Source organism: Talpa europaea (genome assembly GCF_964194135.1).
Source record: "Talpa europaea genome assembly, chromosome: 15".
NCBI classification, from domain to species: Eukaryota; Metazoa; Chordata; class Mammalia; order Eulipotyphla; family Talpidae; genus Talpa; species Talpa europaea.
The window spans coordinates 27,622,935-27,641,637 of NC_140083.1; the positions used below are offsets into that span (position 1 = coordinate 27,622,935).

At 32.4% G+C, this 18,703-nt stretch overlaps 1 protein-coding gene across 4 annotated transcripts in view; it reads left to right on the plus strand.

Annotated features, from left to right (window-relative positions):
* Window positions 1–18,703, plus strand: part of PPP1R12A (protein phosphatase 1 regulatory subunit 12A) — a gene marked incomplete at its 3' end in the record, with an annotated part of 122,715 nt that overhangs the window by 86,450 nt on the left and 17,562 nt on the right. For 3 of the 4 annotated variants that reach the window (XM_084254823.1, XM_084254825.1, XM_084254824.1), the window contains exons 10-19: window positions 2,023–2,238; window positions 3,255–3,349; window positions 4,426–4,530; window positions 5,422–5,589; window positions 5,970–6,146; window positions 12,024–12,114; window positions 13,060–13,260; window positions 13,495–13,663; window positions 16,271–16,392; window positions 17,735–17,800. In XM_084254823.1, coding sequence (XP_084110949.1) covers window positions 2,023–2,238; window positions 3,255–3,349; window positions 4,426–4,530; window positions 5,422–5,589; window positions 5,970–6,146; window positions 12,024–12,114; window positions 13,060–13,260; window positions 13,495–13,663; window positions 16,271–16,392; window positions 17,735–17,800 — 1,410 coding nt within the window. The remainder of the gene's footprint in view (window positions 1–2,022; window positions 2,239–3,254; window positions 3,350–4,425; window positions 4,531–5,421; window positions 5,590–5,969; window positions 6,147–12,023; window positions 12,115–13,059; window positions 13,261–13,494; window positions 13,664–16,270; window positions 16,393–17,734; window positions 17,801–18,703) is intronic. The other variant, XM_084254826.1, reaches the window with a different exon arrangement.

The following is an 18,703-nucleotide window of genomic DNA, read 5'->3' on the forward strand; positions in this document are numbered from 1 at the left end:
CAGTCATTATAATCCAATAAATGTCCATTTCAGAAGTGATACTACTATATTTTTTCTCAATTCCAAAATAATCCTCTAACTAGTGTATTTTGTTGAACGTTTTTAGAGATTGAGAGAACTCAGTTGAAGCACCTAGTTTAGGACTTGATACTAGTAAACGTGTTAGTTTCTGTTCGAACATGGTTCAGATGTTATTTGCTATCTGTTTTATAATCATGGAGGATGAATGCAAAAAGGTAACTCATGAGTTAAGGTGAATTAAACATTTTTAAATATTGGGGAAAAAATAAAAAAGTGATTGAAATATAAATTCATATTTCTCTATCTCTACATAAAGTTTTATTTGATCAAGCCACAGTCAACTTTGTATTACTTTTTGTGCCACAAGAGCATAGATGAGTAGTTAGAATAGAGACTTAATCATTTGCAAAACCTAAAATTTACAATCCTGCCCTTTACAGAAGTTTGCCAACTCCTGTTCTAGAGTACTGTGACACTTTAAACTCAGAAAGTAATAATTACGGTTCCCAAACTCTCAGCTAAAGGACACCTATTTGTTTCATTTATAAAGTAAAGTGCAAATAAGTTAATGTTGGTTTATGCTGTGTCCAACAGATGTCACTGTGCTTCTCTCAACACTAAAATATCCCACAACCCCTCTGTAATTTTGTTCTGGCGCTCGATAATGTGTAAGTGCACCTATTGGGAACTGTGGAATGCTGTATATCATTTGTCTGTACTTGACCTTTTTGAAAGGAATGAATTACTGGAGGTACTAGAGGTATTTTATAGCAATTTTGTCTATGAAGTAGTCTTCTGACATCATGGATGCTTAACAAGCTCTATTAATCTCAGTTTAGCAAACTTTAGCAATAAACATGAAAAAAAGACTTTAAAAAAATTATCAGTATTCTGTCGCAACTAGTTACTTGCTGTATTCATCCATCTATATTTAATTGTGGCGAATATTTTAACTCTTTAAGTAGATGAAGTGAAACTGCTTAAATAAAAAAGATGTCCCATTTTTAAAGCTGTTGGAAAGACCTGAATATGGAATAAATATCTGTATCAAACATACTTGTAAATTGAAATGTTAATGATTGGTGAGAAAATAAATTTAAGGCTATGGTATTAAAACTATTATTGAATTAAATACACTTAGGAACTTATCAGTTTTTACCTCTTGTTGATTATGTTGGATTTAAAATTTTTTAACAAGTATATAAATGAATAAAAATCAAATTCAAGTGCAGTGGTTTGTTCTTTCACATACTATATTATTTGCTCTGTGTGCCTTTAACTGCTTTAGAAGTTACTTTATTAGAGTTAGATTTTTTCATGAAAGAACTGAACATGTAATGGATGACTTTTTGAGATTGAATCATTACCCAAGTATTGGGTTTTAATTTGTTATAAAATTCTCTTAAAAATAAAAAAGTGGTCTTTGCTCTTAACTTCCCTTTTCTGTTTTCATGCTTTCAATCTTTATCTCTTTACCTGTCTTATTTTAATTGACTTTAGTATGATTTCATTGCTCCTCTCATGCCTGTGGTGGAATCAGTAGATCCTGCATCATGGAGGCAGGGCTTGCGCAAAACTGGCATTGTTCTTGTGCCCAATAAGGGTGAAAAATATATGGTGAGGCATTTATATGTGCAAGGATTTATATTAGGTTTCAACATAACAAGTTTAATATAAATATTGGTTCCAAATATGCATGGTTTTTAAGTCATTTATTGTGTGCTTATTGCTCTTTGTATTTGCATTATAATTTTTCTGTGTGATATGAAGTGTGGAGTGTGTTTTCTTAAATCTAACTTCTTCTGGAAAGGTAATTCGTTCCTTTTTCAGATATAGCTCTTTAGATTTTGGACTAAGACATTAACCTGCTTAGTAAAAGTCTTTTCTCCTGAACCATTAACTATAGTGTTAGACATTATCTGTACACTTCTCATTTTCAGCTTATGAACTGGTCAGTCTTGATAATTCTTTTTTCTTTTCCTTAAAAAATAAAACAAAAAGTTTCCAACCTCGGCTACAAAAGTTTCTCCTAAAGAGGAAGAGAGAAAAGATGAGTCACCTGCATCATGGAGGTTAGGACTTAGAAAAACTGGCAGCTATGGTGCACTGGCAGAAATCACAGCATCTAAAGAGGCCCAGAAAGAAAAAGACACAGCAGGTGTTATGCGTTCAGCTTCAAGCCCCAGACTTTCCTCTTCTTTGGATAATAAAGAAAAGGTAATCTATTTCACAGTCTGGTTTCTAAAAAACTAATAATTTGTTTTCCAGCAACACCAAACCTGGTACATTTTCTACTCTTGTCATTAAATCTGGTGCATTTTCTACTCATCATTAAATCTGTGTGTCAACCTAATTCTCCTGATACAGTGAATCACCTCGTAAAATGCAAATATGACCACATTAAACTAATGTAGCTCTTGAATTATAAGTATTGGAGAGATCAGATATATTCACCCAAAAAATAAATTGAGACAATCTTCAAAGAAATCCTTAATTTTATGTGAAAATTTGTAATAAAATGTATTGATATTAAGACAAAATCTTATTGAAAGAATTTCAAAGCTTGGGAACACATTCTAGACTGTGATTATACTCACAGTTTGCATTTATCTAACATATGCAATTTCTTTATTTTGTTTAAATGTGTTGCCAAAAAAATAAATGTATTGCCTTTTTTTCCCAAATGTTTTCTATCAGTGTAGTGGGAATGAATCGGATGTCATGGTCACTACACTCTGAATTAAATTTAGATATAAAAATATAATTTAAATAATTTTTGTTTTCATATTATAATCATATCTTAAAGCATAAAATATCAAGGTTATAAGTAGCTTGTATGACATAAATGATTGCAGCTTATTAATGAACCATATTAAGACCTTTTTTCTCAGGGTAAGTATATTTTAACTTATGATACTACGTAAGTTAGTTTGTTATAGAAGTTGTAGAAAAATTAAGATGTGGAGCAATTTTTCCTCTTTTTTTAACTTAAAATATTGCTTATTTCTAGACTGAAGGAAAAGAGGAAAATTTGAACAGGCTTCATTTTAGTGCTTGTATTACTTGATGATTGATAGACATCAATTTTAGAGTTTAACTGGGAATTATAGAAATATTATAAACTGTAATGACTGTTTCAATTATATGTTGTTGAGTGCTCTTTCTTAATATTTTTAGCAGTGCTTATAATGGTTGCACAGATTCATTCACTTGTTTTCCACTCTGTTATATAGGAGAAAGATAGTAAAGGAACTCGGCTTGCATATGTTGCGCCCACAATACCAAGACGACTAGCTAGTACATCTGACATTGAAGAGAAAGAAAACAGGTGGATTCATTTTTATTTGCTTTATGTTTTTAAATATCTTTATTATTTAGTGTGATTTATTACATGAGCATTGTTTCAATTATGTGGGATATGAAATGCAGGAAGAGATGGAGGACATTCCTGACAACTCCAAGTACATAGACCTGAGGAAGTGTAGTCTCTGTTGATTGAGTAGCATTGTTTTTCATCAGTACACAATATTCCACAGAGTAGAATTGCGGAGGTTAAAATAACCATTTCTTTTCCCTATGCTTTGAACTTTTAATTTGTCCAATATTTTGTGATTATAGATAAAACTTACATAAATATTTAATTTTTCCCATATAATTAAAATTACACCTTAGGGATAGAATCTTAGAACTGGAATTTCACTTCTTAATGAATAGTTCAGAGTGTTTCTCAAGTGTTGTTGCTACTTTCTACTTTCACCGTTGTTTATTAATGTACAGCTTTCTTTTTTATTGAAGTACCATTGGTTTACATCCTTGTTAGTATTTTGAAAGTATATTGGATTGCTCCTTTCAGGAGTGTACACCCACAACCAAAGCACCCATATTTCTCCACTGTAGTCCATTGTGCTCTCTCCCTACCTAGTTCTTACTCTTTCCTCTTTCCCGCCTTACCCTGGATACCTCAGTTTTATGTTGGTTTTAAAATTTGTTTTTATTTAACACACTGTTTGTTTTCTCTGTATTTCACATATAAATCACGCCATCCCATATTTATCTGTTTTTGATCACTGAGTACTATTCCAGTGTGTATGTGTGTGTATATAGATATTACTATAGATATATGTATATACACACACACACATATACTGCATCATCTTGATCCACTCATTTTTTGGAGGGGATACTTAGGTTGTTGCTATGGTTTGGTTGTTGGAAATAGTGCTATAGTAAACATGGGAGTCAGGTTTCCTTTTGATTATTGTTTTTCTATTCTTCAGAAAGATACCTGGAAGTAGAATTGCTGGTTCATATGGCAGGTTTATTTTTAATCTTTTGAGAAATATATAGCTTTTTCAATCCTATTTAAAATTACCTACCAGAATCTGAAGGGTATTCTTTTCACAGAGACTCTTCAAGCTTGCGAACAAGTAGTTCTTACACAAGAAGAAAATGGGAAGATGATCTCAAAAAGAATAGCTCAATTAATGAAGGCTCAACTTATCATAGAAGGTAATATTATAATTCTTAAGTAACTTTTGTATATACCTTTGTAAATATATGAGGAGTTGTTTGGAGCCCTCAATTTGCTGTCATGAAAGAAAGTATGTGCTTTCATTAAATATTATATATTTTGTTCTTCAAGTAAAAAATCATTTTAAAGGCATGATATGTATTTGAAAGTTAAAATTTTGCTCCTATTTATGCCTTCCTAGTAAATATTTTTATTTTATCTTTTAGACTTTAGCATGTTAAGTGCAACTTCCTATATAATTGACTAGAGCAATTGAAATAGATCATTTTCTTAATTGATATGGTCATTATTTGGTGACCTGGAAAGTTTCTAGTTGTCTACAATTCAGAATTATGGAAATGACTTGAATTAGAATGTTGGTAATATCATATTGGCAGCAGGGATGGGGGAACTTACATTTTTCTGTTAAAGGAATCCAAAAGGAAAAATAAACTTAAAAACAAGCATAATGTAGACATAGATCACTTCTCATTGCTAAAACAGGTTTCTTCAGAAATGTCAAGATCTTATTTTCACTGAGAAAAAAAAAAACCTAAGTGTTTTTCTCAGGTCTGGTCTGACATAACTGTATGGTCTGGAACACTTACAGATATGTTAAATATCAAATCAGGTCATCTTTGAGTGTTGTTCAGGAAGCAGGAAAGGGGGTGGGTGGGGACGAGGAACAGTTAAATGATACACTACCAAATTAGTGAAATCTCTAAACTCTAGCAAGTTGTAGGTGCAACTCTTGGTGCTGGAGCTGGTGGTGTATTTAGGAACACAGATTTTTAGATTTATTCCTAGTCTTGTGAATCTGTATAATGTATATACTTTAACTATAGAGTACACATACAAACACATCCTATATAGATGACTCTTTCCTTTAGTTACTCCTTTGGTAGAAGACAAGATGATTTGATTAGTTCTAGTGTTCCAAGCACCACATCAACACCAACAGTTACTTCTGCAGCTGGGCTTCAGAAAAGCCTGCTTTCCAGCACAAGCACTACTACAAAGATTACAACGGGTTCTTCCTCAGCAGGCACACAAAGCAGGTGAGTCACAGATACATTTTGTGTTCAGGTCTACTGTGTGCTTATGTATGTGCATGCATTTTTGTTTAGAAGATCATGGGGCTCTGGATTTTTTCATTTACCTTGTTAAAATTATTTACAAACAAAATTTGATTCCAAAAGTGGCAACTATGCATGTCTGGGGAAAAAAATTAAGTTTCTGATTTATTAGGCTGCTTAAAATATAAATTTCTCTCTTTAACAGCTCTGGGTGAGCTTTTTGATTCATGTTCAAAGATGTCTTGCCATGTGTTTTAAAAAAATCCATCCCTATAGTTACATGTTTTCAGCTGCTAGAAAGTGCTTTCATTGTTTAGCTGTTTTCCTTTTCTCTTTTTGTGTTGCTGCTTATGATGCTATAGTACCTCAAATCGTTTGTGGGCTGAGGATAGTACTGAAAAAGAAAAGGACAGTGTTCCTACGGCAGTGACCATTCCTGTTGCTCCAACTGTTGTAAATGCTGCAGCTTCTACCACAACCCTGACTACAACTACTGCTGGCACTGTCTCCTCCACATCAGAGGTCAGGGAGAGACGCAGGTGTGTAAAGGTCCTGTTAAGAACTGCTCATATTATCTCTCCAGTGATGAAGTTATTTGCTCTGTTTTGTTTTTTTATCTTGTGAAGTTGGTGACCTCTCCAGTAGGTTAAGAAATGAAATAATCTGTATCAGCTCAGAACTATGTTAATTGATACAATTAGTAATATCTAGTATTTAGGCTTAGTGACCTCGCTCTGACAGAACTGATATGTTTGTTTAAAGGCAATGAGCCAGGCAGTTGTGTTCTTACCTAGCCATCTTAATTTTATAAATGGTTTTTAACTCAGAACATTTTTGTGATGAAAACCTAAATACACAGTCATTGAAAGCTAGATGTCACAAGACAAAAGTGTTTTTTTAATATTGTTATTTTTTATCCCATTACGAAGATAATTGAAGTTAGACTTTTGTTGTTACTTTTGAGAATTTCATTTTAAGATTTTCTTGGTTAACCAAGTCTTCTTGTGCTGACATGTAAGCCAAATAATAATACATTCACTTAATTTTTTTAGTTCTGATGTGTAGCAGGGACTCATTAAATTTTTCAAAGGGCCTATGAATTTATTGTGTGTATTAAATGTATTTGCGAGGATTGCTTACTTCTTTCTCCTGTACTGTTAATTGGTATGGGATCATAGATGTGGAAAGGAACCTGTATATGATATTTTGTGATGTGCTTGTTCTACAGAAGGAAACTGAGACTCTGCGATACTAAGTGACTTTTCTATTTTATTTATACAGATAGTGTGAGAAATGAGCCTTGATCCAAGATTGCAGAAAAATCAGCACAGTGTTCTTTCAGCTTTATTGTGATATAGTCCCTAACTTTTAGTTTTGTTTTTCTTCTTGAGAAAGAAGGAAATGTTAGGAAACTGAATATATCCTTGTTTATGTTTTTTGAAACATTAAAGAAGCTACATGGACTGATATTTTCCTTATTTAAAATACCCAACCACATTAACTTTGGAGTGCTTATATCCCATCTTATTCATCCTTTGTTTCATCCTTTGTTTCTAGTGCCTAGCAAAGTATTTGACTTGGCGTACATAGTAGCAGTTTTACAGTACTATTTGTGAATATTATAAAAAGTAAATTATGAAATTTTTTAATTTTAAGCATTTTCTTCCCTGTCATTGCATTTTTTTAGTTTCTCTAAATATATATATATTTCATTTCTATTTTTTTATGGAGATATTAGTGATAATTCTGTGACACCACAAAAAATGGTTAGCATTTTGCAATTTGATACCAATATAGGTCATATCATATTTTAATTACTCTTTATTCTACAAATTTAAGTCAGTTTTAGGTTTTTTGTGGTTTTTTTTTTTCAGTAAGACCATATAGCCAACAGAAATTAGATTATAGACCCCTGTCACTTTTATAATGAAAATAAAATTGAAAGCTTTGCTTTAGGGAAGGACAGTTAGAAGGAAAAGGGTCTAGTATTTCTTTTATTCCTTGTTCTGCCTTGATCCTAAGTTAAAGTTGTCTCTGGGTCAGAAGTACTAATATAATATAAGGAATTAGATATATGTGATTTTTAACACTAGAAAGGATCCTTTCTGTCTCTAGCATGCCATGACAAAGCCTAATGAAAGTCTCCCCAGAATTACTAGTTGTGTTAGAGCAAGTTTGGCACTTAACCTTAGATTTATTTTTTATGTTGCTGGAGAGTTGAGCAACTTCTTAGAATTATTTCTAGAAGACATGAAAGATTGGGATTAAATATTTAAAAATGTTTTTAGGACAAGCTGATTCTAAATAGTATAAGAAAGAAAAAGTGTCCACTGACAGTTTTCCTGGTCTGTATTATGGAAATTTTGTTTGTCTTACCTTGTTTCAATGATGTTTGCAGTAATAATGTTTGTGTTTTGTTTCATGTCAAATAATTGTTTGCAGTTTTGAATACATTGTTGGCCTTATCTGTTTGTCTCCTAATTAAATTTCATTAATGGCTTTGAAATGTATATGGTTGAACATTTACCCCAAAAAGATTTACACGATGATTTAAGAATATATTATGGTTGAAAAAAGATAAGTAAATATACTTATACCATTTTAGGTACCCTTGCATATGTACTTTTCAGTACTATGTAGTTACAATGCACATTATTAAATTGCACAGTATTCTTGAGTTTTCCTGTCTTTATCAATGAACATAAGATGAGGATTTCTTGGTTTGGTTAGATTTCCAGTGGGTTAATTTTAGGAAAGGTATAAGAAGAGAAGCTAGCTTTACATATGGGGAACATATTTCTACTATGGAGAAATACAAATACTTAATAAAAGAATTGTTAATTGCAAAATAATTATGTAACTAAAACTTCTTATTTGTAGCATGAATTTGCATGGAATTATTGTTTACTGTAACTACTATCTTCCCCCATTTTTCCTTAGTTCAGCCAACTCCCCTTTGCACATTTATATTCCCTCTAGAATGAAAGACGAGCAATAACTGGATTTTTTTTTTTTAAGATGTAATTTGGTTAACTAACCAAAATATAAATATTATAGATAAACAAACATTTTAGCCAACAAATGTCAGTGAAATAAAGGATAACTACATTTATTTGGGTAAAAAAAATCCTTAATATAAAAATGACAACCTTTGGGCGCGCCAAATAAGATAGTAAGCAATCTAAAATTAAGAAGAATCAAAATTATATACCCTATGTAATTATAAGAAACGGAACCAGTATAGCAGAATGATATAGTAATGACTAAGGCAACCTTAGAGTTTGAGTGATGTCTTTTTGATGATCAGCTCTTTGGAATTAAAAACATAATATATATGGATTTTTTTTTCTTCTTTACATTCCATTCTTAGAGGCTTACTCTATACAGGTACACCGAGAAAGGAATTGTATATTGATAGGAACTCGGAAATATATTATGTATTATCAGTTGATAGCCTGCATTTTTATGCTAATTTGAAGCATATGTTATATGGAAAATTAAAATAAACAGATTTTATAAGACTTCCAACTAGTAATTGTTATCTCCCTAACCTGCATATGAGAAATGGATTTATTAATTTTCACGGTAACTTGAAACTGTTGAAAAAGATTCTAGACTTTTTGGGAAGAGTTTCATGTTTTGAGGGGGCGGTGTTGGGGGGAGGGAATGGCAAAAGAGCAAAGTAGCAAACCAAATTTCCCTGTCCTAAAAACTAAATAAGAAAATTTTGTCCATATATAGTAGGAGTCAGAATTCTGTTGTCCAGGATCATATTTACTTTCAGTACAGCTCATGAAAAGCTGAAGTGATGATACATGCTGCCATTTGGGCTGCTATAAACTTTTCTGTACAACCAGATTTTCTATCACATTTAGGTTTTAACTTTTCTTTTTCCTTTTTGCCTCATGAAAGTCAAATAGGCAATAAATTGCATTGAACCCATAGATTCATAAATAATTGTTAAATGAATGAATTAAAAATAGCCTTTGGTTTATATATTCCAAGCTGATTTTTCACCACTTTTCCACATTTAATAGATGTGCCTCAAAAGAAAAACAAGTATCCATTCAAGTATACTTAAATAATACCGGATGATGCTGAATTAAAAAAAAATGTTAAATAGGTTTTTTTCCCCTCAGTACTTCTCACACCCTTTAATATGTTGTGATTTTCTTGGATAAAGGTAGAATGTAGAGCACTTTACAAATGTACTTAACCGGCTTCTTTTACAAATAAATAAGCACTGTAGAACATTTCAGAATTGATGTCTCTTAAACTTTAATAACAAGTTTGTTACTCTCTTTCTCATTTTAAATTACTTGTCCCAGAAAAATCTCTAGTTAATATGAAAGTAAGGAAATATCTGTTGTATCTAAATAAAACCTTAAAACTTGAGATTTTATTCAGAATGCAAGTCATAAAACAATGGCAAAAGAGAAGTGTGATGCTTAGTGTGACTTGAACATTATGGAAGGAAGTGAGGACAGGTTTCCCACTGATTATATTAATCCTCTTTGAGTATTTCCATTAGTACAAATGAAGTTCCCTGTAGAGAATTTCAGCTAAAAAAAAAAGGTCAAGCAAAGAAAATGCTGATAACCAGAATGTTTTATTTAGTGAATTTTTCCCTTGCCCTTCCACTATTAGAAGGGAAAAGTAAGTAACAGAAAACAAGTAATTAGAAATTTAATTTAAAAAATAAAAATTTTAAGTTATCAACTTAAACTAGTACCAATATTTTAGTGGAATCCAAATTTGTGAGAGCTCTTCAGTGAAATGCTACAATTCAGTAAGTTGTTCCTTACTGATGAGATAAATGTACATAGATAAAGAGGAAAAAAGAAATTATATCATGATGATACAATCTCATAAGTTAGTCAACTGAATAGAAAAAACAAGTGATATTTTCTTAAACCACACAATAAAAGCAAAACAGTCAAAATACAGTGGCAGTGGGATTTTCATCTCTAAATTTGCTGAATATCTCATTCCAGTAAAAGCACTGTCTTGGGAATTCCTTGACTGGGCTTGCTTACAGTTTATCTGTAATAGAATACGAGCAATAAGGAGTAACAGTAGTCTAGAACTAACTTCAACGAATAAGTAAGAGTTAAGTGATGAAATTGAGGCAACTAAGATCTTGGATGAGGAATGACCTATCTTAATTATCTATAAAGAGGTAAATCTTCGGAGTACTGGATCATATGCTGTAGTTTTAGGGAGATAGCTTTATTTTAATGCAAGAGGGAGGGAAAGACTAATTTTTATGTATATGAAAGAAAATGAGGAGCTCTCAGAAGAATTCTGAAGAAACTTAGTAAGTCTAAGGAATTTGATTGTTTTGCGCTCTGAATTTAGAGCTTTAAAGGACACATTGAAAAAAAAAATAGGGTACATAAAACCAAGAATAAATTCTGGTTAGTCACCAGTATATAAATTGTTTCAAGTAGGTTAAATGAGAAGAATGAATTATGATTTGAGAAGAATACTAAAACTAACCAAAAAAAACTTTTAAAAAAAGTAACATTTAAAGAGATAGCAGGTGGTATAAACTTGTTAAACTTAACATGCAGCATAGAAAATAAAGATGCTTCAAAGTGATCTCTAAGAAATGTGAGCTACATAATTTAACTAGATAAGTGTTAACCATTGAACTTTCCAAGTAATATTGATTATTGTGGGCAAGTGTTCCTGTTATGTTGCATCTCCCTTATTAAGGGATCATCAAGTAATGATCCCTTAATTATTTAAGTTGGACATATTTTATATGCTTGTGAAGTTCTGCCTGTCCTCTGACAGGATAGAACATAGAATTTTTTGTAAGATGAAATTTAGTTAAAGTAAATGACAAGCCCTCTTCTTAATACCAGAATATCAATTATCCAAGTATAAAATGCTGATTTTTAAAATCAGTTCAGGTATAAAAATACTTGAGTTTTCAGAGAACTTAAAATTTAGCCAAGACCATCTTAATAAATGCACAATGACAAGAACACAGGGAGAACTGCTAACTCACTCATCAGCCCATAGCATGAATGGTGCGTGCAGTTCTAACCACTGATCCCTAAAAGGACATTGACAGTCTAGAGTTTAGCCAGATGACTTCACATGTTATATAGGATGGTGTTGTAAGGAATCAAAAAGCATCTAAGAGGAATGAGATTATGTGGCTTTAAAAAAAAATGCAGTTAGGAAGAACTAGAAAAAAAAAAAAGTGATGTTGAAGTTCCAGTATAAAAATAAATTATCAAGTTGCATTGTTGAAATTCAGATTGAGTGTGACCATGTTCTAAAGACTCATATTTCTTAAAATCCATTAAAAGACTAAAGTTGTATGTTTCATTCACACACATTTGTATGTTATTACATTGACAGGTATTGTGTCTCAAATTAATACTTTTTATTTATTGCTATAGATCATACCTCACACCTGTTAGAGATGAAGAATCAGAATCCCAAAGAAAAGCAAGATCGAGACAAGCAAGACAGTCTAGAAGATCAACACAGGTATATGTAATATACATAATATGTAATACTTCAAATTATTGATGACAGTATATGTAAATCTTAAAAGGTAAAGATTACTTTAGTAATCCCCCCATGTCCTTTTGTATATTGTTAAACTATTAGTATTATATTTCATCTAATTTATTTTTTTATTCCTAATATGGTGTTGGACACATATTATTTGATAAGCGTTAGACTAAATTATCATATATAATGCCTAATAATTATTAAAGAATCCTGTGAATTTGGGAAGGGAAGGGGTGCTGGGGTTGTCTGTTATATGAGGTGTGTCATACAGCTAATGTACAGGTATGAGGAAAATGTCATTCAGGTAGTTATCTCCTTGCTATTCTAATGTGACCTCATATTGGCCTTTGTTCCTTACCATTTTGAGGAGGTCCAAAGTCCAGATTCAGCTGTTTGATTTTATCATTAGTCACATTTCAAATTGAACTATTATTGGGATATTAACATATTTTTTCCATCTTTGTACCTTTACTTCTTGAAATTCAACCTGTTCTTCAAAATTATTTCTTTACTGAAATCTCTGTGTGCATATATATGTACAAAAACACAAGTACATTTTAATTTTACATATAAACAATGTACATACTGGCTTTTCTTTTCTCTCTACTTTTGGGGAACATTGCTATTCATATGGCATTTCTGTCATTTCCCATGCTATTTTGTTAATTGCTTGAACATAGGGATAATTTCTTAGACATTTTTTATATTTTTCATGACACTTATTATGTTTATTCATGTTTCTTCATAGTATGAATGTGGACTTGCTAACTAGAAATTTTGTTTCAATTTGCAAACCAATTCCAAACATGTGTTTTTGATTTTTAGTACATTTGTATTTAATTTATCTACTTATGTAATATTCCTTTGATGTGAACTTTAATGCGCCTCATAATTAAATTCATCTTTTTGTGTGTGCAGGGGGTGACATTGACTGATCTTCAGGAAGCTGAAAAAACAATTGGAAGAAGTCGTTCTATCCGAACTAGGGAACAAGAAAATGAAGAAAAAGAAAAAGAAGAAAAAGAAAAACAGGATAAAGAGAAACAAGAAGAAAAGAAGGAATCAGAAACATCTAGAGATGATGACTATAAACAGAAGTACTCCAGAACATATGATGAGGTAATAGTATGTCAATGACACGGTTAGGTTAAACGATATGAATAAATTTTGCATTCTCAAACAAGAAGAAATTTATATATAACAAACCATATACAAATACTTGAAAGGACTTTAACTTGAAATGTGAATTATTTTAACATGGTTAGAATATTTTCCTATGAAATGAATTTAATTACTCTACATGGATTTTTCTGTTTCATAATTCAAATGAGTTTTAACTTTAATTTTTCACAGACTTACCAGCGTTACAGACCAGTATCAACTTCAAGTTCAACCACTCCGTCCTCTTCACTTTCTACTATGAGCAGTTCACTCTATGCTTCAAGTCAAATAAACAGGCCAAATAGCCTTGTAGGTATAACTTCTGCTTACTCCAGAGGATTAACAAAAGAAAATGAAAGAGGTAAGAAGACCAAAGTTTGAAAACAGTTTCCTTCAAATAATCCTTTGAATTGTTTTTTCCAAATACTTCAACAGAAAAGAAGCAATAATGTAAACTGATACTCATTGTACCTACAAGACAAAGAATATGATAGTTGAAAATGAAAAAAAAAAGATAACTATATGACATGAAATTGATATATATCATTATAATGTAAGATTTCACAAAAATATGTCTACAAAGACAGAAAAGTCAGTATAGAAGAACTGGTGGATCACTAGTTCTAGAAGTAGTTTATCAGTGCTTTTAAGTCTTTTCTTGTTGATTTTGTAGATCATGTCTTCTATTAAATTTTTTTGTGAAATCATTGTAAACTAAAATCACTTAACACATGTAATGCCCTTGCTGAAATGAAATAGTTTAATCTTTGTTCTTGAGAAATAGATTTTTTATCAGATAAATGTTGACATATTGATGCTCACTATTGACATTTCCTATTATTTCATTTAAGCTCATTTAAATTCTGATTCTTATCATAAATCAGATATATGTATTAAGTAAGATTATTTTTCAGATTATAGATATTTTATGTATTAAAAGCAAAATCTCAATGTTAGTCATGATAGCACCAGTTACATAGAATAAACATCAGAATACCACTTTCCAACTTCTTGCAAGTTTGTATTTCGTTGGTCATTGAGATATTCCAGTTTTTTAAAACATTGATTTAAATAATTATGTTTGCAGAATGTTAAACCAGTATTTAAAATTAGGGATATTTACATAAAAGGTCGGCTGTCTTTCTGTTGGAAATTTGGAAAGATATGGCATCACTGGTTTGAATTTTCACATGTCAACATTTGATTGGAGCTAGATAGTAGCATCCCCAACTCCCTTGGACTAGTGCTCTCCACACACTTTAGTGATTTATGTCACTGCGGGCACTGAAATTACAAATTTTTGCTCTAATTGATTCCAAAGATAACTTTAAAAACCCTTCTTAAAACTAAAGTTTTGTGCTTTCTCCTGCTGTGATTCTTTGTTAATGACACAGCCTTTAAAAAATAATTTCTCACATTACTTTGCTTTATGTTTGTCTGCTTTTTGAAACATATTGAAAGCCCTAATGTTCACTAGTGTACAAGTCTGAAGCCATTTTAATTGTCCCAAGAAGAAAACAAAATTGAAGACTGACATTTATTTACATTGATCTGTATTTGATGAAAGATACATATTCTTCCCAGAATTTAAAGGGATGGGGGGTTGTTCTAGAGGCTGTTGTAATTGAAATGAAATAATACTACTATTATCTATTCTATTGCTAAATGAAGACTGGGAATAGGGGAAGGAGAAACTGATAAATTTATATGATGCCTACTAGTTGTTCTGTCATTTAGAACTTTTTTTTTTTTTTTTAAGATTTATTTATACATACAAGAACTGGGGAACAGACCAGAGGTATGGGGGTGAGAGGATTTACCAGAGACACAGTATGGAGCAGAACAGCCAAATTGACTGAAATACACTAATGAGGGGAGCAGCAGGCGAGCCAGGAGAGATCTAGAGGTCTGCTGCACCATGTGGGTAGTTTCCTGCACCATGTGGGTAGCTACCCGAACTCATGCTGCAGTGGCTGCGGCTAGCTTCATAGGTTGTGTCTTAACCCCTTGAGCCACCAGGAGGCCCAAGAACTGATTTTTTTTAAGTATTAACTTTACATATAGTAATTATTTACCAGATATTAATAACTGGCACCCCATCTTCCTCATAGGCTTCAGTTATTTTCTAGTCAACAAATAGTGTTACATGTGTTTTTTGAACAAAATTTTTTTTTTTAAAGATTTATTTTTATTTATTTATACAAGCACTGGGCACAGTCAGAAGCGCGGGAGGGTGAGAGAACTCACCAGAGCCAGAGCGGGTAGCAGAGCAGGCAGAAGGACCGAAGCACACTGCCGAGGGGAGCCGTGGGCAGCAGGAGAGGTCTGCGCGCCATGTGGGACCCTCGCCCGGTGGCTGGGGAGCAGCCGGGGATCGAACTGGCGCAGCAGAGGCTGCGGGCAGCTTCGCAACCTGGCGCTCAACTGCTGCGCCAGCGGGGAGGCCCCTGAACAAAATTTTTTTAAAAGATTTATTTATGTATACAAGAGCTGGGGCACAGGCCAGAGATGTGGGAGGTGAGAGAATCCACAAGAGACAGAGTGGGGAACAGAACAGGCAGACTGACTGAAATACACTGCTGAGGGGAGCAGCGGGTGAGACAGGAGAGGTCTTCTTCACCATGTGTGTTTCTCCCTGGCCAGCTGGGGATCCAACTCATGCTGCAGAGGCTGCGGACTGCCTCACAGTGCTTAACCCCTTGCGCCACCAAGGAAGCCCCCAAATTTTTGTTTTAAGGACTAAGAAAATGAAATAATTAAGATTCGTTTTTGTCTTGCTCCTCAAGAACATATCTAATGGAAGATACAGATGCATTTTACATAAAGTGCTAAAGGAGTACTAAAAGGGGCAAAAATTCTGATTAGAGAATTTTGGAAGTCTTCATTAAGGAGGTTGACTTAGAATTGTTTTTACATTTGCCTTGCAAAATACTTTCAATATATATTGATTTATTGTAATCCTTAACAGAGGGAGAAAAGAGAGAAGAGGAAAAAGAAGGAGAAGATAAATCACAAACTAAATCAATTAGAGACCGACGGCGACCAAGAGAGAAGAGAAGATCAACAGGAGTTTCATTTTGGACACAAGATGTGAGAACCTACTAAAATATAACTACTAGATAGTATGCTTAACCTTTTCAAAAGTCCATACTAATAATTTTTATATGCCTCAGAGTACATATTCTTTAAATCCTCACTACATTTTTTTGATCTATTAAATCAGAAAAATTCTTTATTCCTCAATTCTGTTAACTAACTCCCTTTAACTTTTTGGAGTTATACATTTAACCAGCAATGAAAGAATGTTTCCTAAGATCCAAGTTGGCAATACTCATCTTTTTAATTTGAGCTTGCCTTGAGTTGTGTTCTAACTAGCCATCAAACACTAGTTTTCCCTAGTTTTTATTTGTACCTCAATTTGTATTAAGCAGGTTTCTTTTTAGTTTTGCAGGACCTAGGAACCTTCCTACTTTTTTATTTTCATTCCCTGTTTTCTCCCATGAAACTGAAATGCATAAAGACTATCACTTAGTGATGTAGAATTGATATATTTATATTAATAAATAGTACTAGCAGCAGCATTGATTTCTTAGGTTTACTTAGTAACTTTACATATCATTTTTGCTAGATATCAAAATGATAATTTATACAAAGATTCTCTCTAATCCTTAGATTCTATAAGGTTTTTAATACCCTTTGTGTGGGTGACATAACTGGCTTACCCATTTTTTTTAAATAAATGTGCTATGTGTTAAATAGCTAGAAATAGCTATACCAACTTGAAAGTAGGATGATAAAGTTTTGAAGCCTGTGGTGTTTTTATAGTGTGTCTGAGCAAGCTGTGTTTGAATACAACAACCTTTGTTATTGAGATGGTCAAGACCTTTTAGTAGAATTTTCCCATAGCCTCCTAAGACCTTGATTTTCTCTTTGGTGTACTATAAATCCCAAGAAATTTCTAGATGAATGAACCGTGTAAACCTATTGCATAAATCTTGCTAATTGTGTAGAATCCAACCTTTCTTACAATGAATTTACTGTTTTCGCTGCTTCGCTGTAGTTGATCAGCTAATTGGTACTTATATTTACTACTGAAGTACATGCAATTATTGCAATATAAAATGGAATATCCTCTTTCTCATACTAAGCCTCCAACTTCCTCATCCCCAATAAGAATGTATTTCCTAAATCAAGATGTTAGGTAGATGGTTTTTCCTTAGCACATATGCTAACCTACTTAGAGATTGTGTGAGACTGACAAAATAGGCTTCTTCTAAATAGGGTTGAAAATTCCCACTTAAAAATCAGTTTTCCTTTTGCTCTATTTCCAGCTAGATTATCATGTTTAATTAGAAAACACTAAAGTATTTAAATGCCAATTGTTTGGAATTTATCTTTACTTTTCTAAAATAAATTGGCAATGTCATTTTAGAGTGATGAAAATGAGCAAGAACAGCAATCAGATACAGAAGAGGGATCCAATAAGAAAGAAACTCAGGTAAAAAGCAAGTATTTATATATTTTAAGGATTACTGTTTGCCTTGTTTATATTTATTCATGAATACTGCACCTACATGTGCGCTGTCTGGGGTCAGGGTTGAAGGAACTAAGAAGGGACACAGGAATATTTTAAACACAACAGACATGTTCTGGATCTTGATTGTAGTGGTCTTATGGATATATACAACTGTCAAAACTCATCAACTCTGTGCTGTAAATGGTGTATGTATTTTATTGTGTAAAAAATGATCTTCATAGTTGAAAAGGTAAAAGAGAATTGTGCCCTTGAAAAAAGTATTTAAAGGATATTCAAAAGTAGTGGATACCTTACTAGACCCAGATTTTAGTTTGTAAATGGCAAAATTATGTTATGGAGAAGACAGGCCTTTCTAACTTTCTTTACATTTGTTTAGAAATTTAGTGTCTCTAAAGGACTTCTACATTTATTATCCCAACTAATCTTCCCAACAGTTTTCTGAGAATTTTTTCTCAGTATTAATGAAAAATTTGACAAGTTTGCCTTAAAATTATATGGTTTGCTAATAATGGAAGTTTCTTCCTACTAGCCTTTTTTCCCCCACTATTTCATATTGGTTGTGCAGAAAACTGGCATGCTTTGAAGAATTCTATTCACTTAGGAGTTACGATGTACAAGTTGTTCTAACCTGCCATATAAACTTAACACTGTCTATCCTGAAATGGCATTCTGGTCATACTGTCCTTATTTTGACTTCCTCGATATAGCTGTTAAAATTTATTTTAGTCAGCAACAATCTGTGAAAAAGTAAAATAATCAGATGTTGGTGAACTGTGCTAGGTAACTAAGGACATTACTTTTTGGGCTAAATTTGCCAATTTTGACCCCAAAGATAATTTTATGTTTAGGTAGTCATACAAATTG